The sequence below is a fragment of the Aythya ferina genome (genome assembly GCF_964211825.1).
Source record: "Aythya ferina genome assembly, chromosome: 6".
Taxonomy (NCBI): Eukaryota; Metazoa; Chordata; class Aves; order Anseriformes; family Anatidae; genus Aythya; species Aythya ferina.
Window position 1 is genome coordinate 8,990,674 of NC_140303.1, and position 25,904 is coordinate 9,016,577.

At 43.0% G+C, this 25,904-nt stretch overlaps 1 protein-coding gene across 13 annotated transcripts in view; it reads left to right on the forward strand.

The window, feature by feature from the left end:
• Positions 1-25,904, forward strand: part of UNC80 (unc-80 homolog, NALCN channel complex subunit) — a 129,142-nt gene continuing 103,238 nt past the window's right edge. For 12 of the 13 annotated variants that reach the window (XM_084524701.1, XM_084524711.1, XM_084524706.1 and 9 more), the window contains exons 1-11: positions 1-366; positions 1,648-1,696; positions 8,797-8,953; positions 9,588-9,886; positions 12,237-12,360; positions 14,135-14,208; positions 14,644-14,783; positions 18,321-18,582; positions 23,490-23,624; positions 24,282-24,504; positions 25,389-25,529. In XM_084524701.1, the coding sequence (XP_084380827.1) occupies positions 275-366; positions 1,648-1,696; positions 8,797-8,953; positions 9,588-9,886; positions 12,237-12,360; positions 14,135-14,208; positions 14,644-14,783; positions 18,321-18,582; positions 23,490-23,624; positions 24,282-24,504; positions 25,389-25,529 (1,696 nt within the window). In that variant the 5' untranslated portion in view covers positions 1-274. The remainder of the gene's footprint in view (positions 367-1,647; positions 1,697-8,796; positions 8,954-9,587; positions 9,887-12,236; positions 12,361-14,134; positions 14,209-14,643; positions 14,784-18,320; positions 18,583-23,489; positions 23,625-24,281; positions 24,505-25,388; positions 25,530-25,904) is intronic. The other variant, XM_084524704.1, reaches the window with a different exon arrangement.

Sequence of the window (25,904 nt, forward strand, 5' to 3'; positions counted from 1 at the left end):
GGCGGTGCCGGAGCTGTCCGCAGAGGGAGGTGCTGAAGGCAGGGAGGAAGCGGAGGGACGCGGACATCTTCGCTCCCCCAATTTCCTCCCTGCCTCCTGCAGCCATTTTGCACCAGCACAGCCAGAAGGAGGTGTAGGAGGGGAGTGTGTGTGTGTGTTGGGGGGGGGGATGGAGAGGATGAAGGGAAGGGGGTAAAGAGTTGCGGAGAGCGAAGAGGCGGCCGTGGGAGATCCCCCCCCGGTATGACTGCTGAGCCTGCCTCGCAGCAGCATCATGGTGAAAAGGAAAAGCTCCGAGGGCCAGGAGCAGGAGAGCGGCCGTGGCATCCCTCTGCCCATCCAGACCTTCCTATGGAGGCAAACCAGGTGAGAGCAGCAAGCCCTGGGTGCGGAGGATACAGCTGCAACAGGGTGGGGGGGATACAGCTGGGGGGGGGGGGGCAGGCCAGCTGCTGCCCAGTGGTGGGGAGGCAGCGGTGATCACAGCCGCAACACGAAGATGAGAAACAAGCTGTTCATTTTGCACTCTCTGTAGAGCAATCTGTGTGTTTTGGGAACAGGGGAAGGATTTGAGGCAGTTTAATCCGGTGGCGGTCGCAGGCAGCTTCTTGATTTGACTTTAAAACACCGGCGTGCGTGTGTCTGTGCACCTCACCCCTCCTTGCTGCTCCCCGTCCACCCCCTTTAAGAGGACTTGTGGAGCTCGGGTACTAGGAGCAGCGTCCCTCGGTGCTGCATCGGACCTGCCGCTCTGCCTGCATCTTTATTTGCAGCCCTTCTGGAAGTGTAATCTATGCTTTATGCTTTGAGAGGTCAGCATGCAAACATACGTCAAAGTCTCACCCTATTTCATTGGATTGGAGAGTAATGATGTGTGAGGGGCAGGCTGAATGTATGGTTGGGGCTTTATGTCCCTTGTGGATCCCGGCTGTCTCCTGACTTGCAAGAATGTCAAACTGAAAACACCGAAGGGTGTGTGGGGGGAGGGTGGAAGGTTTGAAGGTTGTGGCTCTAATTAAAAGCCTTAGTCACAAAAACCCTTTATCACACAGTTTCCACGTCCTCCAAGAAACAATATATAGTAGTATGACCCAATTAATGTGTTCCCCCCACCCTTTTTTCCCCTTGGTGTAACAGATTCCGTTCTGGAGGGGAATGACAGCAGAGGGTGGTTGTTTTCTAGCTACAGAGGACAGGCCTGCATTTCATCAGAAGCCTTCCGCGTCAGCAGTAATGGAGGGAAATAATTAATACAAAACTGGCACGTGGATCCCTGGCTTAAAATATAGGCAGGGCAAAGTTCGGTAATATTTAACACTTGTTAAACAGAACATTGTGAAAAACTCAGTGTGGTAAAGTGGCTGAAAATTGTCTAATGTAAGATTTAATCTGCCCTCCAGGCATGTCCTGTTCCCCACGGTTAAACTGCCATTTGGCATTTTAGTGTGGGTACTGTCTTCTAGAAGAGGTAGTGGAACTTTGGCAGATGTCATCAACAGGTATCTGGGCATTCTTCTGCCTCCCTTTATGCTGAGTTTCACAGCCTTTTGCCAACCTTTGACATGAGAATAATCCTAAAAATAACTAAGCAGAGTTCAAACTTGAAGTATTGTCTTTCTAATATCTTTTTTTTTTCCCCTCCTTCAGTGCATTTCTAAGACCTAAACTGGGGAAACAATATGAAGCTTCCTGTGTGGTATGTACCCATTTCTCTTTTTCAACTCTTTATTAGTAACTAACATTTTATGCAATGTGATCTGCCCCTGGTGGCTGATCAGCAAGCTTCTCAGCTCATCACAGAAGTGGATTTAATCCATTCAGCCTAATTTTGTACTTTTATCACATGAAGGATTCAAAACCTTTTCCCATCTAGAGAATTTAGATATTGTGCATATCTCTAGGCACAACAAAAAATTATTGCTTTTGGTATTAGTAATTGGACCGACACAGTAAAGAATGGTGCAGACAGACAGAGCTGAGACAAACTGGGTCTAAACTTGCAGTTCATCATGCGTGCATGTGCTCAGATGGGATTGATGTCATTTTGGCTTGTGGTTATTGGATTTTTTTCAGAGTTACAACACTGAAAATCTAAACATTGTTAACAACACACTTTGACCAATACTTTCTACCATTGTGCAAAATGAAAATGCCTCCTCCATTGGAAAAGAGGGGACGGTATTTTAGCAGCATAATTGAAGGGACTATTATGCAGATGCTGATAACTGTTATTTATAAATGTATTTAGTATTAAACCTCAATCTAGTGTGTAGAGGGAGAAAAGGAAGACAAGCAGCAAGTTCAGATAGGATGGTTATCTAGGGAACAGCAGATAACTTAAACTGTTGCTGATCTTTGGATGACTTAAAGTACATTAAGCAGTTGCAGCCAAACCTGACAGACTGGAAAAATGTGGTCTGGACATGTACCTTAATAGTTTAAAGTACTTAGGTCTCGCTGCAGCAGTTTTCTGACTTCCTTCTCACAAGATATTAAGCTGGAGAAGCCCTAGTTACTGCTGACTAATTTTCCTCTAAGAAATACATGAATTTTTCAGGATTATTCCTAGATACCAAATACTGGCAGAGGACTGTTGTCTTAGTGTGTCGGTGGGTGAAATGCATGGCAGTTCTGGTACTTGGAGCTCAAAGCATCATCTCCGGTTTATACCACTGACAGCTCAGAGGATATTGCATGGAGTTTGTTGCCTCACATCATGCAGGAGTCTCAGGAGTGTGCAGGAGCCATGGCTTGATGCACTGCTAATCTGAGGCTGTGGACCCACCTGTGAGCTTGTGTCTTCTGTTGCTGTTTGGTAGAGGGACAGAGCTTCCTTCTGCATTTGTGTGCCTTAGGATAAGGAAGCTCTGTCCTTCTACCCATCTGTGTATGTGACTTCCTGGTGGTTCATGCTATGCTACTGGGAGCAGCCCTTCTCTGTCCCACAGATTGATTCTAAAGCCTGTGTCTTTCATGAGCAAATACCAGAATTTACTAAGTGTAAAAAGTTGCACAACAGCATAAATCAAATGTTTCAGTCAAAGGAAAAGGAACTTTGGAAAAAGGCTCAGGAAGGAAGGAGCCTTTGGGCTCGGGGATGGTTCTCCAGTGGGCAGGGGTGCAGATAGTACCAGGGCAATCAAGCCATGCCTGCCTTAAAGACCAGGGGGCTTGCTTCCTTCCTTCAACTAGTGCCGAGGAGTACCCAGCCTGGATTGTGCCCCAGAATTGTGCAGTTACATACTGAACACGCTGTAGTCCCAGCAAAATGCCTTGGTGCTGAAGAGTCACAGCTTGGGCGTGGATGAGCTTGGCATTTTTTTTTAAACCAATTGCACCTCTGTGACCCAAGGTCTGTGGTGCCATGCTTTATAGGAAGCCCCAACACCCCAAAGGGCAGGAGAGCTCAGTGTCTCAGGAGATGGGGAGAGTAAAGAAATGTGTTCACCATGAATGCACAGAGACTGCATCAGTGCATGGAAAAGAGATCTGGGATTACCAAAGGCATTTTAGAATTATGTATGGCTCTTGCAGATATAAATATGGGGTTTTCGTACAACTTTAACTAGCTTCCATGAAGGTGCAGTCCGCTTCAGCTGTTCAGATAAAGGAGAGCTTGATTCTCCTCCAGTTCTTTACATAATCATGAAATAACGAGCAAAAGCTTCCAAAGGTGAGGTTTCGTTTTGAGGAAATGATGGGATGCAACCTGAGCTGTTGTATCTGCCACCTTCTTTTGCCCTTTGCTTTCCTATCCCTAGCAATCCACAGGAACGCCTGACCACGTCAACATCTTCCATATTATCTAGTAGGTCAGCAGGGTGCTGGCTAAGTGGGTGAGAGCTTGGCAGGTAGTTGGCTTATCTTCTGAAACATCAGTCTGTTTATCTAACACTGCTACATTAACTAGCCTGCCTAAGAATACTGTGCACCTGTTATACATGTACAATCTGTCCTTTTTAAGTTCTTTTGCCAGAATGGTTCTAGGCATGCTACAGGCCATTAACTGTCTGTCAGGACTGCACAGCGCTGTGTATTATTATTCTTGGCTCTAAACTTGCTGCACTAGGATTTGCTGCATATTGTGCATTGAGGAAGCAGATGCTGGAGGCCTAGATTCAGTCAGTACAGCATCTATTTTGTACGAGCAGATTGCTTTGGTTATTTGAGCTTTGCTGTACACTTTATAATTTTTAATACTCGAGTAAAATGTAGCCCTTTCATTGTTTCCTTACCCAAACAGTCTCACTGATTTTAGTTGGGCTATGATTATGGGCATAAAGATAAATACCCCCCATTGTCTTAAACTGTCTCAATGAACCCGTGTCTCGGTTTAGATTTAATGTTCTTCTCCTCCCTCTTCTGAAGCTCTTCTGCCCTGACTCAATCGAATTTCTAATGTGTCTGAATAAAAGCTGTAAATGACCTCAGTGGGATGTATGTGTTACACAAAGACAATGTGTTTTTTTGGGGTGAGGGTAAGGGACTAAGGGATCAATTGTGATTTTTTTTTTCAGTGGTTTACATTGGCCGTGGAGGAACCCAGGTGCTTTCTGGAGGATCCAGCAAATTCAAAGTTAATGTTTTTTGTTTTGCAAATGTGGTTTTGTTGTTGTAAACAATTAAAGGATAGATATGGAATAACATGTAAAAAGAAAAGCCATTGGAAATGGTTGTAGAAGACTGAATCTTAGGATGCAGGAATTTTCTCTGAATAAAGTGTCTGGCATCTGTGCTTCACTGTCAGTTGTACTATGCGTATCTTTTTTGTTAATTAATTTTGTGATAGCCATGGATTCGTCAAAAACAGCACCTGACCCTTTCTTGTGCTCTGAGCTCCTAGATTAATGTTTTCGATCTTTGTAGGTACAGTTCTTACTTGGAGGACCTTCCCCAGACTGCCAATTCTGTCTGCCTGCATTTCAAGTTCTCTCCAGTCAGTCTGAAGTGACATTAGCACTGGTTCTCTGCTTCCTACCATGACGCAGTCTGAACTCTGGGAGAAGAGGGCAGTAAGAGAAATTCTGTGCTAGACAGCTCTATGCGAAGCACAAAAGCTCTAGAACAGTAGCTGTGAGAGTGTGAGAGGGTTATTTCATGCCAAATGTGTGCTTCGAGAGGTCAGATCTCAAGGTGTCTGGACAGAGATAATGCAGGAGCTGTTCTGTTCTGTAGGGCTTCTCTAGGCTTCTTCAGGCAGCCACCTGCTCCCTCTCCAACAGGAAGGGGGCACATGCTGACCCTGCTCACAAGGTATTTGACGGCCTCTTTGATTCTTGGTTGGAGAGGAGGGTAAAAGGAGAACAGTAGCAGTGGGAAGGCAGCCAGGCCAGGCTGACCGCTATTCCCTGTGAAAACAGACGGCATCGCCAGGCCAAAAGGAAGAATGCACATGGAAGGGGTCCTGAGGGAGCTGAACGCACGCACACAGCCCTGCTGAAAGGGGCTGCCCTTTCTCCAGCCAAGACATAGCACCGACTTTCCTCGCTGCCACCTTGGCTGATGTTCTTTATGCTCCTTTGACATAGGGGGTGTTGCTGTCAGGAACTAGCTTCTGTAAGTAGGTAACTTTGTTTTCTTAGCCAACTAGCAGCCCTGAGCCTGTAGCCACAGACATATCCGTGGCATTACAATATCCCTCTTCTGACTGACTTAGAGGGAGCTTGCTTTGGATGCTCTCATTTAACCTTCTCATTAAAGCATGTAACTCTTCACAGCTGTAGCAGCACCTGCTAAGTATTTTTGTGTGTGAAAGTTAGGTCTTAATGTCAGTGTATTCTTTAGCACGCCCTAAAAACTAGAGAAGAGCCATTCCAGAGCAACAAGGAGGTGCTGCAGGAGCAAATGCTAACCTGGAGCCTTGCATCTTGAATGTGTGGTATAGGCAGAAGCTGCTGTGAGCTGGACCTTTATGAAGAACTTGAGGCAAATCCCATGGGAGCACTTGTCCAAAGAGCCACATATTGCTGTTGGACTGCTTGTGGCTGGTGTTATCAGTGTGGGGAGTGATGCCAACCAGGTCCCACGCTGATAGTACGTACACGGTGGTAATTTTGTACCAGCCAGTGCCTCTAGCATACAGGGACGCTCAATAGTTTCTGTACAGGAGCCTTTGTGCTAGGAATGCTGTATGCTGCCAGAAAAATGTTATCTCAGATGCTTGGGATCACATATGCTGTTCCAGAAGTTAGTATTTCATTGGGCTGCAGAAAGATATTTAGCTTTATGCTCAGGCCGGGAAGGAACAGGAGAATCTTGTGGCAAGCCATATACAAAAAGCTTCACATGGCTCAGAAGGCTAAAACGTTGAAGTGAATGTGAACCTAATTTGAAGGATGTAATTGCAGACTCCGTGACCTCCCCTGGAGCCTCTGAAGTATTCAGAATGTAGGCCAGAGCATCCAGAAGGCAGTTGTTGCAGGACTTTCTCCCTGACACCATTGACATGCGTGCAAATAAGACCTTGAATGGATGGTCAGAGCACAGCAATGCGTCTTCTATCCCATTTCAGAACAGTGTTGCTGTTTCCAGTGACTTCTGTTTTCCTCCTCCTGCTGTATAAACCAAATAGTTTTGTCACAGTGCTGAAGTGTGAAGCCTGGCTCAGTTCTGATTCTGGTGCTTGGCAGGCCATCCAGGGAGCTAATTTAGCTCCTTAGCCTGGTAGAAACTAAGAACTTCTGTGCTGAGCTTCATTTTGGCCTGTGGAGAGGCTTGACTTGGCTGTGAGCCCCACAGCTGATGCAACAGCAGAGGTGGGGGTGAGTGGCTGAAGCAACAGATGGGGAATGAAGGGTGGCACCCTGACCCCTTTGGGCAAAAGTCAAAACGAGTTTTGCAGTGGCCCTTCCAGGCTCTGTGTTGTTTGTGACCACTTGTTATCCCTGCACCTCTTACCTTGCTTCCAGGGACACTGTGCTACTTCATTCCCCCTTCTGTTAGGTAACCCTGGCTGGGATAGTTATTCTGGACCTCCGTTGCCTTTGTCCTAATGCTTCTGTGGGTGTTTCTGTGCTTTAATGACTTTGTAGTTCCAGATTTGGACAGAACATTCAGACCATAAAACGAGCACCAGGCTCCCTGCCTTGGCTGGGGTTCCTCTGCTGTGACTGCTTGTGTTCCTGCACGGGTAGGATGAATGGCAGGGGACTGGTTCCCTTTGTAGGGCTAGTGACACCCAACAGATCTCTTACAGGGAGAGTGATTTGAGTCTTCCTTTCTGTGATAGCCATGTTACCTCGTCCTGCTGCTAAGAATACAAGTTACTGACAACCTAATCCATGGCACTTTTTTTTTTTTTTGACTGATCCCTTGGAAGCCAGCTCTTTTGCCAGCTCTTTTGCCCACATACTATAACTGATGCCTTCTGATTTCTGCTGTTGCTCCATAATGAGAGTTGGTTGACTTTTCTGACCAGAACCTGGGGGTTTCTAGTAAGTGGGCAACTTTCCACAGAGTTACATTTGTTGGCAGCTCATTTCAAGTCAGCATTTTTTCAGATTTGATTTGTGTGACTATAGGTGTAGTCCTCTGCAAGCGTACTCAGTACCAAATACTCCGGAGCAGAGCCAGCTGTTACGAGGGTGCTGTCACCCCATGGTGACTGGGTGTGCACTGGCTCATCCTGCCTCTCAGCAGAGGGGCTCGCGTTTGTCCCCACCAGGGGACGTGGCCACAACCTGAGCGGGGAGAGTGCACGTTACCGCTGGTTGTCATGGTGTGCACTGGAGTCTGGTCATTTAGGAGAGCTGGTTTGAGACTGCTGCCCTTCCAGCTTTCCTTTTCTGTAATTAAGTCTGTCCCTATCAATACCACGTTTATTATGGGAAAAATTGTTATGACTAGTGTCAAAGGATAAGCTTTACGAATCTGGAGTGAGGGCATTTGAAGCATCCATTAGGTCATGAATGCCAACAGTTACTTGAATGCCTGGAGCCTGATGAAATTTGTGGAAACAGCTTGTGAACAAATAGGTAGCCAGGAGGCTAAGCTGGTCTGTAGAAGGATGTGCATTACCAGTAATGTACATGTATTTCTTAGCATTAGGAACTTCAGTGAATGAGTATAACTGCTTTTGTGACCCATAATGAGGTCTTTGTATCTGGTCGGAGTAAGAGCGTATTGAAATAGAGCAACTAGTAATAAAGAACTTCCTTGGGGTTTCAAGGGCAGATAGTCTTATTTTGTGTTGTTTGAGGTGGAAATAATGAACTTGCTGCAGCTATCAGATCTTTTAAGTGTTCATAAAACCACTGCGTCATGGCTCACTGCAAAAAATTGTATACTGAGTATTTTTTGTGGCAGGGTGTGAAAACATTTCCTAAGGCACATATACCTTTAATGGGTTGCCCTTTATGTTACACTAAACTGAAAGAGCATGTGTGTGTGTGAAAGAGAAGTATACCCAGCTCTCAGCTCCACACATGCAGGCTTCATTAGCTCCTGGGACTTCCAACAAGATTACTGGCATGCCAGGTTAATACCCAGCGCAACTGTAAATCTGGCTTGATGCCAGGACTTATATATATGTGATATTTTAACTCTTTCTTATTGTTATGCTATATTGAGTTTTGTATTATACATTTTATTATTGTATTATATTGAGTGGCTCATTTGTTCCCTAACTGTGTCCATGTGTCCGAGCTTTAGCTACAGTCCATATCCTACAGGAAGAATATTCTAAGGTATTATTTAGTTTTATAATGATTACAATTTTTTAAACCAGAATGGTTTATGTCCTAGAATGTCTGTGCAGAAATAGATGTAAAAAGTCTTTTTTTTCCTCTTTTCTTACAGTCTTTTGAACGAGTTTTAGTAGAGAACAAGCTGCATGGCCTTTCTCCAGCTCTCTCTGAAGCCATCCAGAGCATTTCTCGCTGGGAACTTGTCCAGGCTGCGCTCCCACATGTGCTGCACTGCACTGCCACATTGCTCTCCAACCGAAACAAGCTAGGTTAGTGCTCATGCATTTGTTTTTCCATTACTGAAGTTATCAGTCTGAACAGAAGACTGATGCTCAGCATGCCACAAAACATGCTTTAAACCCTAGAAGTAGGATTCTAACGAGGAATCCTAGTATATTCTGCGGGTTACACATTTCATGTTCTGTTCTCATTTGTAGCAGGGTTACCTGGGAGGGTTTCCTCAGTGAAGTCAGTGGTGTGCTAACTTTAGAAATCACGAGCTGAAGAGTCAAAGTAGTTCAATGACATTTTGATAGTTAATTTCCAGATACCCTAAATTTAGCTGTAGCAGGAACATCACAGTACTTGCATTTTTTCTTATCTGATGGAGTCAAACAGATGAAGCTTTCAAGCTGCCATCTTTTAGGACCACACCGTGTCCTAAAAAATTCAGTGGCTCCGCCACTGACTTTTCAGGGACTGAATTGCAAATGCTGTGAAATAAATGGAGGCTTGTGAATTAGGAGTTTTCAAATAGAACAGAATGTTGAGACTGTTAACGCAGAACTTTAATTTTCAAGCTCCCATTAGGAGGGAGGTTGATGCCCAGAATTCCTCTGAAATTCTCGATAGTACCATTAGTGGAAAGCCTGTGAGATACTGTGACGTGTTTTTCCCATCCAGGACATCAGGATAAACTTGGTGTAGCTGAAACAAAACTGCTTCACACTCTTCACTGGATGCTGCTGGAGGCCCCTCAGGACTGCAGCAATGACCGTTTTGGAGGAGACAGAGGTTCTAGCTGGGGAGGGAGTGGTAGCGCCTTTATCCACCAGGCTGAAAACCAGGGATCGCCAGGACATCCCCGGCCCAGCGCCACGAATGATGAGGAGGAGAATAACAGAAGGAAGTTCTTCCAGAACTCCATGGCCACAGTGGAGCTCTTCGTGTTCCTCTTTGCTCCTCTTGTTCACAGGATTAAAGTAAGTAGAACATCAGTGGGGTATTGTGTAGAGATACCTCTGAGCACGGAAACAGTGATTCAGCTTTCCAGTGACGTGAACAATCACTGTAGAATCAGGCAGGTACAAAGGCACATAAATCTGAAGTGAGGCATTTCCAGGCCCTAGGAATATCAAAGATCTGAGGCCCATGTGGAATATTTGGGAGCCTGGAACCTGCAGAAAGGATTGCAAGCTTTAGCTTGCTCCAGTGTCTCTCACTCATTGCTCCTAAGGACCATGCTAGCTTTTCAGGAATTCCACCATGGGGCTGCTGCTGAGGCTTGCTGTTGTCATTACTAATCATCTTGATGCTGATTACCAAGATTGCTTTATAGTGGTATAAGCATGAAGTGGCAGAGGCAATTAAGCATTCCTTTGTTCTGAACTTGGAAGCAAGCTGCAGGCTCCCTGTCTGCCAGGGTCCCTCGGCTGGTTTTATGCTGAGTGCATCAGCTTTGCAGAGCTGTGTAATGAGGAGTCATTTTCTGCATGCTCTGACTCCTCTTGTCTTTATGCTCTCTAGAGAGCTGCTATTTAGAGTTTACACTTCCAGGTAGGCTTCAAATGAGAAACTGGCTCTGGAGAGCAGGTGGTCAGAAAAGGTCTGTAAAGTCTTGAAGGACTGGAGTCTGGTGTGTGTTCTAACACCGCCTGGTGTGCTACAGCAGTTGAAGAAGATAAGGAAGTAGAGGAGAGAAAGGTTAATCATTCTGTTAAGGCAGGTGAAAGTGGGTCTGCAGAGCAAACTTCCTTCCCTACTTCTATTACCAAGTGTCTGTACAGCTCAATTTACATAACTCAAATTCTTCTTAGTTGTTTACTAGTTCTCCATTTTCTCTGTGAGCTATGGAGACATGGAGGAAAGAAACACTGAGTTCTTTGCAGTGCTACATGCACCACTGTGGGCTATCATTTGAAACAAATGAAATGAAGCTGGAGGTAGACCCTGGCTATTTGAAACAGGGTTTCCAAATTTTCTGTAATCATCTTTCTCAGATTTATTTCCCATTTACAAGATGGGATTAATAACATTATCTCAGGTTCACCTTGAAAAAAAAAATCTAGGAAATATCCATGAATCTCTGAGATACTGTAGTGATGAACACGTGAAAAGCCCATGAAAACAAGCATTTCTGTCATCAAAGCAAAGCTCAAAAAGGATAAGGTAAATGAGGCATATAACTGGCTTTCTAAGTCAGCATCACCACCCCTGTGTTTCACAGAGGTAGGGGTCTCAGGGGAAGAATATGACCTACTAAAAGAAATAGTGGATATGTCAAGGAAGATGATACTTGTTTGCAAAGGAAGGCCTCTGTCATGGAATTTTAACGACTTCTGCCAGGATTTACATATTTTGCAATGTATTCTTAAACAAGACTTTGTGGGCATGGGGTGGTATGCATGTAATCCTGTAATTTAACGACTCAAGTGTTCACATTTCCAAAAGCTGGCAGTGCAAACTAAAAATGTAGCACATTATTGCTTCCACTTTCTGATTACAGACAGTGAGGCAGATGAGGCTGTGTCAACAGAAGACAGTGGTGCAGCTGCAAGGATGCACTGAGATTGCTATTACCAGTGCTTCTGGGGCTCGAGGGGGACAGTGGGACTATGCTAACCCTAGGGACTCCTCATGTGGGTCTGACCTTTTTCGGGTACGGGCATACCCACACCTGCCAAGATTTACTTGTGTGCTAATTTACACAATTTCAGCTACTTGCACAATGTGAAAAGCAATGATGGTGCAAGTGCTAGCAGTGCTGATGTTTCTCCATGGACATATCTCAAGTAGGAACAGTGTTACTATTAATAAGAACATTATTTTATATTAATATTTCATACTGATTTGATGCATTTCATGTTGCCTCAATTTCTAACCAATACATTAATATTTAATATTATTCTTCTGGGGCATAAGATCAAGTCTCAGAAGTGTAAACGCTAAGGTTAAGATGAAATTGAAGACTAAATATAAAGTTATTTATAGTCAGAAGGGTCACCAATGCTCTTGACATAGGAATGGCCTTTTCTCTTATGTCTTAAGGTCCTGAAAAAAAAGATTTCATTAGTATGGAAGCTTCATTTTGGGAAAAGCTTTTTTGTATTGAGGTTTCCCTATTGTTTTTTCATAGCTGTACTTGGAATTGATGTACTTGGTATTGATGGCTGCTGAGTGGTGTCAGTGGCCACTGAGTTAGCATATACTGGCCACTGAATGGCGCTTAGTGTCACTTAATTCTTGTAAGATCTGTCCATCAGGGAATGGACAATCCTTTTAGTCTGGAAACAATGTTCTTCCATGTGATACAACCTCTTTTTGTCTTTCTAGGAGTCTGACCTGACATTTCGGTTGGCTAGTGGCCTTGTTATTTGGCAGCCTATGTGGGAACACAGGCAGCCTGAAGTTTCTGCCTTCAACGCCCTCGTTAAACCGATCAGGAGCATCGTTACAGGTCTGTGACTTTGCTGTGCAGGTGGGAAACCTTTCCTTTTCTTGGCTGCTGCTGCCTTATGTTCTGTAGCCAGCATACTTGAGCAATATGTTAATACTGCAGGAACTAGTCAAGCCTTTGAGAGTAGTTTCAGGCTGTTTCTCTTCAGAAACAAGTAATATTTACATAATATTTAAATAGGAGATGAGAGAAGTCACAAATAGGAAATGAGAAACTTCAGTGGAGTTACCATTTTCTGTCAGCCTCATATCTCTGTTTCACAATATCTTCCTTAGTTGCTAAGAAGGGTAAAGGCAGTATCTAGCAGCAGTCCAACTCTGGGGAAGGTTTTTCCAGACTGGTACTGGACATATTAACAGTGAAGAGCACACAGTTATCAGTGTAGATTCTCTTCCTATCTAAAATCCAAATTTCACCATGCTGTGTAACTAAATAAAGTAGTTTCAAGAGGCTTGCTCCAAGGCAGGCTTAGATTGCTGATGCACTTTTATATACTGTAAGGGGTTGTTCCTCATTTGTTCCTCAGCCATAACGAGACTGGAGTGGGGTCCTTAGGCTTCTAAACCTTTGTGTCAGACTTAGTTCTAAAAATCCTTTTTTACTATTGCATTTTTAGATAATAATTTTGCATAATTCCTACAAACTAGTCAATTGTAAGTGTGCTGGGTATGTCACTGGCATTGCTTGCTTGTTCTTAAAAGCACAGAACTGTAATTTTCATAGAAGTGAAAATAGTTAGCTAAATCTGATTTTTCAATGGTAGCAAGTCACTTTGGATATTGTATTTCATTCTGAAGGTTTTACAGGCCTCTGGGACAGTCCAGGATTGGAAAGATAGAAATCTTTCAACTGATTTAAAATAGTCTGTGACATCTAGCTTTCCCTTCTCTTGGAATTAGAAAATAGGATTTCAGCCCTGGATATAACAGAAGCAACTAGTCCTAAATTTTCTTTGACCTTTGGATTATTTTTTTTTAATGTTTTGGGGTATGGTCAGAAAAACCCTAAAGTTAATCCCTTCAAGAGTAAAGTCTAATAGGAAAATACTCTTACATTTTGAAAACGTTTCAACAGAATGGAAATAGTAATTGGAAGGACATTCTATATGTCAAGGGAGCTTCTGATGTTGTAGCATTCTTGTCTCAAATTGTGACCAAGTTAATTTTACTTAAGTTCTTCTTCAAATGAGAAACCCCCTCCAAAAAATCTACTGCAGAAGCTTTGCAGTATTTTGCTTGGAGTCGGTCTGATACTACGTTGCATCTGGATAGCTTGTGATATGACAGGATTTCAAGAACTGTCATCCTAGTCTTTGTTCTTCTTCAGTACTGCTGATCAAACTTTCTCTGTGACATTTGTGTGCTTTCTGTGATGAAGGCATTTGTCAAATTGGAAGTCATAACACATTCAGAGAGATGTAACCTAGAAAAGAAGCTGAATATACATGGAAATAGGAGGAGGAAAGAGACACAAAATAAAATGCACTAGTATGCACAGGAAAATGTCAAATGGACTTAGGATAAACTGTGAATTCAATTTTTGTTTTTAAAGAAATTATGATTTTCAGTAGACAATGTTGTTGACAGAACAATTGAAAATTGTGCAGAAGTTAAATGTTTTTTTTTTTAATGGTTAATGCCTAGGAAGTTTGCAGCAGAGAGATGCTGCTTTGTTTTTTTTTTTTGTTTTTTTTTTTTTAGGTATATCCTTTCAGTTGGTGCAGTTTACATGTTAGAGGTGGTTTCTGAAATGATACTTGATTTTCTTTTGTCAGCTAAAAGAAGTTCTCCTACCAACAATCAGAGTGTGACTTGTGAATCCCCTAATCTGGACAGCAGTCATACAGAGGTGAGTTCCATGCGAAGGCCTAGATGGCTTGAGTGAGTAGCTGAGGGAGGGGGGAAATGAATGCCAAAACAGCAACTGCAGTCATTACCCTAAAGTAATCCCTGTCAAGAAATTACAGTTGCTCACAGTTCTCCTGACAGCTCCCAACCTTGTCTGCAGTGGAACCAAAGGGTATTGAGATGGTTGTCAGGGTCTCTTCGGGCTTATTGTGTCTCACAGGATGGAAGCCTGATGTTACATATTTTCTTGGGTTAGAGCCCTGTCTTACGCTTTGGCTATGCAATTCCTCATCCTGTGAAAGCCCAAGGCTTAACTGCCCATGTTATTATGGTATAAGTAATACCTGTGTCTAAGCATAAACTGCAGTAAGGAAAATAATACAGGATGGATAAATATGTTTGTCTACCTATTTCTGTTTATTGAAACTATCCAAAGGGACTGCAGGTGGTCTGTGAGACAGCCCAGCCAGATTCCATACCTCCAAAGCCCACTGTTTCAGCATGTCATCGTGGGAATTCCCTGGATGGAAGCATGTCCTCCCAAGCCTCTCAGGAGAGAGGCGCCCCACATCCCAGGTACAAACCCCTTCAGCAGAAAGTTAAGCTGCTGTAACTCAATGGGGGAGGTCACAGAGGTCCTCGTGAATCTGCTGTTGTTCCTAAACCCCAAGGGTGCTGGATGTTTATCTCAGACTTCTAATTCAACAGATCTGTTTTGGGGGCTGAACAAGGGGGTGACACTTGATATTCAGTGGCAGTCATTGGAGAAATCTCCAGCTGGCCTGTTGTGGTACTGTATTTGGTCTTTTCTAATACATTGGTTTCTCACAATTAGAGACCTTCAAATAACCTGGAAATTCAGCTCTTAGCTGAATTCAGCAGCTAGTATCTTTTCTGGCGTCCTTCTGATAAAATTTTATTTCCCTTTAGCAAGGATTTTTGTCAGTTTCTTTCCACTGCTGTCATTATGCTTTCTCTTTATCCTGCTGCTTAGTCAGCTTGCCTTGGACTCCTGACCAAAAGAAACAGACTGACAAAAAAGCACAGCCACACAAACATCCTCCCAGCTTGCCCAGCAGAGTTCAGGTCACAGTTTTCCAGCGTGGCACTGCTACATTAATTTATTTTAATCTAGGTTTGGGCAGGTAAAGATAGAACCAAATTTTCAGTATTGCTGGACACTCAGTAGTGCTATAAAGTAAACGAAGCTGATGAGTACTTTTTTTGGAGGGTGGGCTGGGGGGAGTAATGATGAGGAACTGAAATGTAACTATATTTCAAGGTCTCTGTGGATTTAGGAGTCTCACTCCAACTCCTCATGACAAATTTGGTTCTGGTGCTTATCTGTTTGGGGAAATGTCATACCCAAAACAGCAGTGTTTTAAGAAATTGCTTCATTACAGAAACAGAAGAAATGTGGGATGGAGTGGGTTTCTGGATAGAATCTAGGAACAGCTCAGATTTCTCAAAAAGGGGTTTGATGCACCATTTCCCTGGTGGAAAGGGCAGAGCTATCTTCTATGGCTCTGATCCTATCAGGAGGTTTCCCATGGGATTTTTTATCAAGCTTCCCATCAATTCTAGGTGTTTATTTAATTTGTATTAATGTGAGCCAGTAAAACTGAAGTTGGGCACAGAACTGCCTTTCTGTGTAAACACTGCTGCTCAGAGAGGCACAGCTGTACAGAAAAAAAAAAAAAAAGGAAAAAAAAAGCAGTCTCTTCTGAGAAGACAGAATCAGGTGATCAATTTGTCAGGCTGGCTCTGGTGGTTGCTATGGGGATGGAGCTGCAGACAGGCACTGAAGAGAGCATCATTATGTCTCCTCGTTCGCAGGACTCATTGATCAGTTAAAACTGTACAGGGAGCTTTGGTTGCCACGCAACAGACAACTGGGGAGCGAATGTTGTTTACTCTGCTTACCAACAGCCGCAGTATTCCTTTGTCCTTGGGCCTGGGGTTGGAGGAAGACTGCCTTGCCACTCTTCCTGCAGTCACAGGCAGACGCGAGCTGTGGAAACGAACACTAGGTTTCCTTCTAAATGAAGCACAGAATTTAATTTCTGGTTCTTCAGACACTTAAGAAAATGGCTTGTTCCTCTGATCATGGCTAATTACCCCTGCTCCTTTCAGTGAAGTGCCGCACTTACAGATGACCACAGCATAAAGCTCTGGAGCAATTAAAGCCACAGCCTGTCGTCTAGCTGCTGCCTTGAACACTCTGCTTTGGAAATACGCTTTGCAGGACTTCAGTGGCATAAGGAGAACGTGTATTGCTCCAGGCTTCTTGTGCCTTGTGTTTGCCTATGCTGCATACAGAGGAGCACAAACACTGATCTGGGTCCTGCAAAGTGACCAGGGAGCAATGCATCATCCTTTACATTTCCTTTACATTTGCAGCTGATGTGATGGGCGTTATTTTCCTTGCTGGTATACTTTTGAATATCCCAGCTGTGTTTATGTTTTTATAGTCTGTGTCTATTTGACACAATCTTGACTTGGACAAAGGCAGCCTTCAAGTCAAGTATATGGAAAAAACTTAATAGCATATTTCCATTTATCATTGCTTTCTCCTTTTTTTTTTTTTCCTTTTTTTTTTTTTTTTTTTTTTTTAATAATAGCTCATTCTAAGGTCATAACATTTGTAACATTGTACCTTGAATACAGCACTATGGAAAATCTTTAAGTCTATAAATCATGTTCTGTGACATATGCTGACACAGACGGGCTGGCCTGCAATCACCATGTGCCTTCAACATTGGCCTGTGGGGCTGGCAGCAAACCAGCTCCTGCAGGTTTGAGTTCTAGATGCACACACATTTCTCCAAGCCCAGCCTTGCCACCTGCCCCTGTCACCAGCCATGCAGTGTGGAGGAGGGTTCCTGTGATTCCCAGTGGTGTCAGCATTTGCTGCACACTTCTGTCTCCTCTGCCAGTCCTCTACCTGCCTGGGACGTGCAGGGCAGCTCTGTGACACTGAGCAGTGATCCAGTAAAGCACTTTAAGCATGCACTTTGTTCTTAGCACTTAGAGGAGTTCCACTAGTCATTGCTGGTTCTTCTGTAATGCTTTGGGTGGCCTTGGACTCCTCTGCTCTGAATGTGGTGACACCTAGCTGGAGATGTCCTGCCATTGGTGTTCACATGTTGTTTAGTGGAGCTGATAATATAAATGGCTTAAAAAAATATTTGTTCTTGTGTTGTCTCCCAAGTGATTAAGAATACATTTCACAGAAGTGGTTTTAATTTTCACAGAACCCCAAAATCACAGAAGTTCATTTACAATACTGAGGAAATTCTGTGCTAATACTTGCCAGGAAATGACACCCCTTGAAAGGCAGGAAAGCCATAGTGAAGGCCAAAATGTTTTCCTTTTCTCTAGCACACGTTGTCTACAAGTGTCTATAAAAGTAGTTTTTACTTGTATGAGATCAATTTAATTAGATGAAATGGTTACTTAATTTAGCTGCCCTGCCTGCTTGTTCTGTAATAGGGCCTGATGTGTACAAATGTAAACAGTTCCTAAATATAAATTATGAGTGTCTGAAGAGCAGATGCTCATGAGTTATCTGTTTCCAGCTGAACAAATTATTCAGTTAGCACAGGTGCACTAGGCTTGTCTTCAGACCGCAGCTTAAGAAAGCAACCCTGTCCAAGAAAACACTTAACAAAACCTGTGCTTGAGCCCCCCAGGGATCTGAAAGCTAAATATCCACTTACACATCATCAGCAATGCTTTCCTCAGCCAGGGCCTTAGTCCCAAAGGGTCAGCATCAAATGTCCCTGCAAGCTGAGGCAGGCACAGCTGTGTGTAGTCCTGGTGATTGCTGCAGATGGCAGGAGAAAGTGAGTGGCTTACAGCTCTTGACTGTTTAGGTTTCTGAGTAGAGCTGTTGGGTCTTTTGGGGTGGGCCAGTATGTGTCCTAGGACAGAATGGGTCTCCAGCTATCAAGGAAAACTTTGTGGTGTTGAGTCACCTCTTAAGAACAGTTGAACATACAAAACTGACAGATCACCCTTGAGTGCCTCTTTGTTCAGAAGTACTTTGTTCAGAGTACTTAAGAAGGGTCTTAGGAGCCTGATTAACATTTCTGCTCTTCCTTTTTGGAACAGGCTGTCCATGGTGATCCCACCATGCCAGAAATCTCGCTATGCCACATACTTTGATGTGGCAGTGCTGCGCTGCTTGCTGCAGCCCCATTGGTCTGAGGAGGGCACGCAGTGGTCACTGATGTACTACCTGCAGAGGCTGAGGCATATGTTACAAGAAAAGCCAGAGAAACCACCCGAGCCAGAGATCACCCCTTTGCCGAGACCTCGCAGCAGCTCCATGGTGGCTGCCGCACCCTCCCTGGTGAATACCCACAAAACTCAGGTAAGCAGTTGCCATCAACTGAATAAAAATAATAAATAATAATAAAAAAAACACACCTAACTGTTGTGGTGATGCTGGGAAGCGGTGGCTGGATGACTAGTGAAAAGCACAGCTTTGGTATTGGTTGAAGTGCTCAGAGGTCAGACGTGTGCATTGATTCAGAAGGAGACCCTGAGAACGATGAGGGGTTTGGAGGCAGAATCTGACTCCGAGCTGGTGACTGCTGAAAGCTTGAGGGCTGTTTTAGGATAATTGTTCTAGGGCTAACAGCGATAAAATTAGTTTTTAATGTGGTAATATACTAATGTGTTTGTCAGAAGAAATCAGACTTGCTTTACTGAGCTCTCTTTGGAATAACCCCTCAAACACTAACTCTTAGTGTGTAGTCTTTGTATTTGCCAGCAAAACCTCAGTGGACAAACTGTCCTAATAGGTGTCAAAATTTCTTCCCTATTTTGCTGGGGCAGAAACGCCAGACTCCTGACCTCAGTGCAGTAACGATCTTTGTGTTAGAGCTTAACTGTTTTTTAACTTTTGGGTAGCTCGTGGTTGATCAAGGGATAAAAAGGGGATGCAGCTGCAGTTTTAGTTAATCTCCTTGTTGATTCGTGATACTTTTAGGTTGTGCATTCCTCCTGTCATGTGGGCCTCTAACAGCAAATTCTGATTTACTGAGTTGGTGGAACTGCCTTACAAAATTTAATACAGTAATATGGGATTCTATTTTTGCAATCTAATTTTATGACACAGCTCAAGTAAGAGGCTCTATCTTCTGCTAATGTTGCTGTCAAATGTCTTTTTTGAGTCAGAACTCTTAGAATTTTTTGTTTTTTCTTAAAGCCTTGTATTCAGTGTTCTGACAGTTTTTGATATGCCCTTTTATAAGCATAAAGGGCAGAATGTCTTTTCTTCTGTACAGCCAAGATACTCATAAGCCAGAAGACAAGCATAAACAACATAAATAATAGTATTTTTATTTTAAAGTCTCAGGATTCTGTCGCCATTCTCCTAGTTTTTATTAGGGCTGGTGGTTACTTGTGATTTTAAAGGCTCAGCAGTGGCAATATTGTTTAAACTGTTAAATTTTAGTGTCATTTCTATAAAATGTTGCCTGTTTTATCCCTGTAAAGGCTTGACATATCTCCATAAAGGCCAGGTGATAGGAATTACTATTCCATCTTAATCTACCTTTGCATGGGGATTTTATAGGATTGCTGTACACGTACACAAAATCCTCCTTTTAATATCCTCTCCTGGAGGGAATGCTGCCTAAGTAGAACAGTACATTGGAAGATACTGCTGTTGAGGTGGTTCACTTTCTGCCCTCATACTGTTCAGAATAGCCCAGTTATTCTGCACATGAACATGGTAGCTACTCGTGCAGCAGGACTGCAGTCAGTTGTTCTTAGCACACTGGCAGCCTGCATAGGGTTGTCCTCTGTAGGTGCTGTTTGCGTTAGCTTTGTGCAGGTTCTTCTCTGTGCAATAAGACACTTTCCTCCTTTCACACACTTGGCTGTTTCTTGCTTTTTCAGGATGTTTCTCTTGCAGAAGATTTCTTTACTCTTCACTAACGTTTTTCTGTTAAATCCATTTGGCAATTCCACTGGGTACTTTCTGGCTGTTAATGTGAGGACTCTGTCCAGGGCATTCTTCCCTCCAGGGCTAGATTTGATTGCTTTTTGTAACCTCTGTGTCAGTCCTGTGTATTTTTACTGTGCTTCATCAAACTAGAATCCTTTTTAAAAAGGTTTTCAATTTGTTAAGCAGAACAGCTGCGATGGAGATGGTGAAACAGCCTTCCTGAAGCTCGTCTCCCCCCTTCTTTACAATTCTGAAGGGTGAAGTCTGTGCAACACAGACACCATTCCCTACCATTCATCCTGTCTGACTGTAGGCACTTAACTGAGATTCTTAAATTCAGTCTCATCACTCAAGGCTCTGTGATAGTCAAAGGAGAGAACCATCTACCTCCAAAGGACTGAGATTTGTCATTTCTTTCTAACCGCACAAGAGGTTTTATGTTGAGACTTTACCAGGTCATCAGTCAGACACAGGGATATGCTTAAAACCTTTTTTGATCTGGATCTTAAATTCCAAACTAGACGTCATCGTTTCTGCTCACAGGTTGAGGAATATGTTCTCAAAAATATCATTGCTCTCTGTTTCAGTGGGATAGGTTTAAAGTGTCACACATAAACTGATTAAAGACAAAAATAGCTGCATGCAAGTCAGATCAGGGGCCATCAGATTTTTCTGATAAATCCATGTTATTTGTTATTCTGCTGTTTAACTTCCTGCATTTCCCTAAGCCTCAGCAAAACTCTCGCACTTCTTGTTGGTTTCTGTGTGTGTGAAGTAACATTTTAAATATAATCTGGGGCTAAAGAAGTTGGGATCATGTGTTGAGAGAATGCAGGAAACATCCCCCATATCTTGCCTAGTAAAATGAAGAGCAAAGTAGGAAAAGATTCAGTGCAGCATGCCAATGCTCCTTGTTGCATAGCAAAAGGGTGCTGGGTGCAGTGTGAATAAAGAGAATACTGGGTTCCTCTGGAAACCGACTTTAATCCAAACAGATCTCAGAGCTGGCAACACACGATGAGGGAAACCTGCACTGTACCTGTATGCAGTGAATTAGTGTAAGGACAAGTCTGAGAAATGAGACCTCATGAGGCTCACGAGCATCTACAGTCTTGCAGTAACGTTGCAGGGGCGAAGAGCCAAAGCTTAAATTAAACATCAGACCAGTGCAGCTGCAATGACTCACTGCAATGCTCATACAAAACCACGAGTCTCAAGAGCAATACCTTGAGAGCTGAGAGAAGTACTAATGAGCTGCTATCTTTACGGTCGTGCAGAAGGAAGGCAATAGAAAACATCGTCTAAAGATCTAGAGTAGCAGCCCCAAAACTGTTTTACTTTCTTGTGCAGCGTATGCCTATCATGAATACAAGATAATGTACTGCACAGAAGCCATAGCTACGTTTTTATTCAGTCTTCAACAAGAGTACTAGCTTGATTCATTAAAATAGGTCACATACCACAATGTAGGTTAAAGCTAATTCTATAACTTGCATTTTTGTTGCTTGATACGTATCCTAAGCTGTTTTTTAGAACTGGAACTGTCTTTCTGTGTGTTTATATGGCTTGTATCATGGTGTAGGTCCTGATCCTCACTCTGTCCTTTTGGTGACCATAAGCCACCTAATAAAGCATTGATTTAGTAACTAATGGACAGAGGGTAATGAATCTGAATTAAATGCATGTGTTTTCCAGCCAGAAGGAGCCAAAGAGCTGTAAAAACTAAGAACCAAACCTTATGGAGTACTTGCTGGCCTTGCTGTTGAGAGAATCTGGGGCTGAATCTTAATTTGCTGTCTGATGGATTTTGTGTATGACTTCTCCCCTGAATCTTCAGTCACATATGCAAAATGATTTAAGAGCAAACCTTGACTGAATGTGACTGAAAACAACCATGACGTGGAATCTTTCTATTCTCCTTCATTCATGTTTTGATAAAAATAAACAAGAAAGATTTAAGGGTAGTCCTTGACTGCTATGAAAAGTCTCCAGAGAATGTCTGGTCCCCAGTAATCCCAGTAACGTAGACACTGTAACTGGTCCTTAAGACTTCATCTGCAAAGTGTCACTGGCTTCTGCAGGACCTTCATGCGCATAGAGCTGCACACTCCTGTGTGTTGCAGCACCAGGATCTCTACTTTCTATTCTGTAGGAGTCTTCAGCTACAGATGGCATATGGCTCTCTGGATTGAAAGGGAAAAGGTGTTTTAACGTGACCAGTTGATCAGCACAAGCTGTCTAAAGGGGAGGCAAGGCAGAAGAGCATCTCCATTGGAAACCAGCTGATATTTAGGCAGATGAAAATTATCCTGAGGGAATTTTGTCAGGTCAGCTGCACAAACATCTCCTGGAAAGTGGCATCAGATCTTTAATGAGAACAGATGGTCAGGAGCTCAGCTACCCTTTGTAGCAAAGCCCCTCCAATACCGCAGGCAGCTGTGATGTATTCTGCTCAGTGCAGAGGGGTAGCAGAGTGCCCTCTACTGAGGCGTCAGTAAATCAGTCTGGCCGTTTTCCTTGTCCTGGAATGTTCTGTGCTTTAAGTTGTAGGGGCTTTCACAAATAAGAGAAAAGAACCATGATGTGGACAGATCTTGCAGCACTGTTATTGCAAGTGAGGGATGCTTACTGATTTTGAAGTCTTAGGTTGTTTTAGTAAGTAAATAAAATTAAAGATGAGTGCTGCCCCAGTCCTGTCTTCCTTCCTTTTTCCACAACAGCCCAGAACAAAAACAGGCTTGTAGCATTCATAGGAAGTCTTGTAGTTACAACATTTTGTATCATAAGTACTTTTACAAATCAAATCTCTCGAGGGGACAGTGCTGCTCATTACAGCTAAGTTGCAAAATGCGTGATTAAGAGCATACATGTACATCATTAAAGTCATATTCTCTCATAACTTAAAACATTTCACAAAAAGTGGCAGCTATAACTGCATATAAATGTAAACCAAAGGCATCAGGAAGATCATCTGCCACCCAAGGCCGTACTTGGGATCTGAATTGGAGCAGAGCAGGCCATGAGTCTTCTGTCCCACTAGACCACACTGGCAGCAATGCCTGAATTTCTTCTGTGGCAGCACAGTGTGCTGCCCCTTTTTTTGTTGTTCATGATCACAAAAATGTTAGGTCAGTAATTCTAGGAGATTCTAAATGCTTTTATTTATTTTTCTTTAAATGTGTGAATGGTGTTCTCTGTGATGAATTGAATGTCCTTCTCTGCTATTGTGCTTCTCCTATGACAGCTCTTGGATGCAGCTCTTGTATTAAGCTGCTTATCGTCTAGTTCTCGTTGTGCTTATTGTCTTGTTTTGGGAACTGCAGGATCTTACAATGAAATGTAATGAAGAAGAAAAATCACTAAGCATGGAAGCATTTTCCAAGGTTTCACTGACCAACTTGCGTAGGCCAGCAGTTCCAGATCTCTCCACAGACCTGGGGATGAACATCTTCAAAAAAGTGAGTAGAAGAAAATCACACGTAAACAAATTTTCCAGTGATTCAGCACCTAAATGTTCTGCTAAGTAGCAAGTGAAGGTCTGCTTGGACTATACATATATGCTGTATGTGAGATTGACATCTTTTTTTTTCATTGGGAGTGATTTTGTTTGTAATTACTTAGATTTTTTTGTGCACTTTCCAATCACAATACTAAAACCTTTATTCAGATAGTTACCCTGCTGAAACTGCATGGAGGAGTGTACTCAAACAATGCAGTTTAATGTCCAGATTTTCAAGTGCTGGTTCTTGCTGTAATTCCAGATAGTTCAGTGAAGTTTTTTCTGATGTTTTATGCTGTAAAGCCCTCGGTTTGCAACCATCCAAGACACTTAGCAGAGTTTTGCGTATTCTGCAAATCTAGCTTTCAGGTATGAGCATGCCATAAAATTTTAAAAGGGCATTCATCCCATCCTGTGGGAAGACTGAGTTCCTTAAAATATTTATATGGTCCCAGGGAGCAGATAGTTCCTATCATAGTGAATGGCCAAGACAAAAAGCTCAGAGTGTAAGGTTATAGCTCGGCCATATACCTGTTTTACTTTTTTTCCCTCAAATAGTAGTTGAATGCCTCAAAGCCTCTAACTGCTCTCATCTCTGCTCACCTTCCTCCTGCAGTTTAAAAGCCGCAAAGAGGACAGGGAACGTGAGCGCAAAGGGTCAATTCCTTTCCACCATACTGGGAAGAAGCGACAGCGGAGGATGGGAGTGCCCTTCCTCCTCCACGAGGACCACTTGGATGTCTCACCCACTCGCAGCACTTTCTCTTTCGGCAGTTTCTCTGGAATTGGAGAGGACCGGCGTGGCATTGAGAGAGGAGGATGGCAAACCACCATATTAGGTGAGGCATTTTTATCTCTGTCCCAGGTTCTCTGTCATTCCTGTCCACAGCATTCAGAAAATGGCAGAGGCTCTTTGTTTCTCCATCCATCCTATTGCAACCTTATATACCCAGTTCTGTTTACATTAAACACCTGCTTGCAGGAGTGGCAACTGCGCTGACAACAGACCTTGAATAACTTACCACTTTCTTTACTTCACTTTTTCTCTGAGAGCTACCATCATATAATGTAGTAATAGCTATTGTAGCAACTTGTATTCAAGCAGTACAGTCATGACTATGCTTTCCCCTGAGTGGTAGGAAGCATTATACAACTGCAGCTTAAAATAGATTCGAGGAATGGCTGCATTCTTTTCTTTTAAGGAGAAATCTCTGGAGAAGCAGCAATATGGTCGTTAGATACGTGACAAAAAATGTTCAGTCTTCTCCAAGTGAATGTTGGATACAAAATAGAGTATTGCCTCAGATAGTGAAGCTTACCAGGTAACTGTCTTGATTTTTGCAAAGATGCAGCGTTTAAATTTAAATATAGGCTTGTTCAGTCTTCCAGGTTCACTCAACAGTATCTAGGCATGGTTTCTGTTTCACAGACTTACTCAGAATGTCATAGATTTTCATCCTAGCATACCTTCTTGGAGATGGTACAAAGTAAGAAATGATTGTCTAAGGCCATGCCAGAGCATTCTCGTGTTCTTAGTTTTTATGTCAATGACCCCCTGCAAGATATCCCACAATTACCTGTTTGGTTCTGCTTCACAGGGTCCCGGAAGGCCTTGACTTCTGCTGACTCCAGTTATTCGATTTCTAACCTCAACTACTGTCTCTTGCCTTCAAGCACTTCTCAGATGAGTAAACTAAATATCAAATTCTTGTCTCCACCCTAGGAAAGTTCACCAGACGGGGGAGCTCTGACACAGCAACCGAGATGGAAAGCCTAAGTGCTAGGCATTCACACTCTCACCACACTCTTGTCTCTGATCTGCCAGACCACTCAAACAGCCATGGAGAGAACACAGTCAAAGAAGGTAAATCTAACACATCAAGAAAGAAACATATCACTGGAATATGAACTCCAAGAATCTGAGGAGGTGTTACTGCTTCCATGTATGAATATATGACTAATTGTTTTTTCGTATTTTTTTTTCTGCATCTCTTGAGGTCTGTCTTGTTCTATGTAGAAACATCTTCCAAACCTTTCATGTTTACCTTGTGCAATTTGTCCATAAATAAATAAATAGTCAGCCATCAGCAGGAAGAATAGAAAGGGTTTGGATTTTTTTGCCGTACCACAACACAGTGCAGACCTTTGGGCAGAAACTTGGAGTTGCTAACTTCTGTGGTTTCATGGGGAATGTTGTGATACTTAATGCCCTTTGTCAGTCCTCAGTTGCTAGAATGTG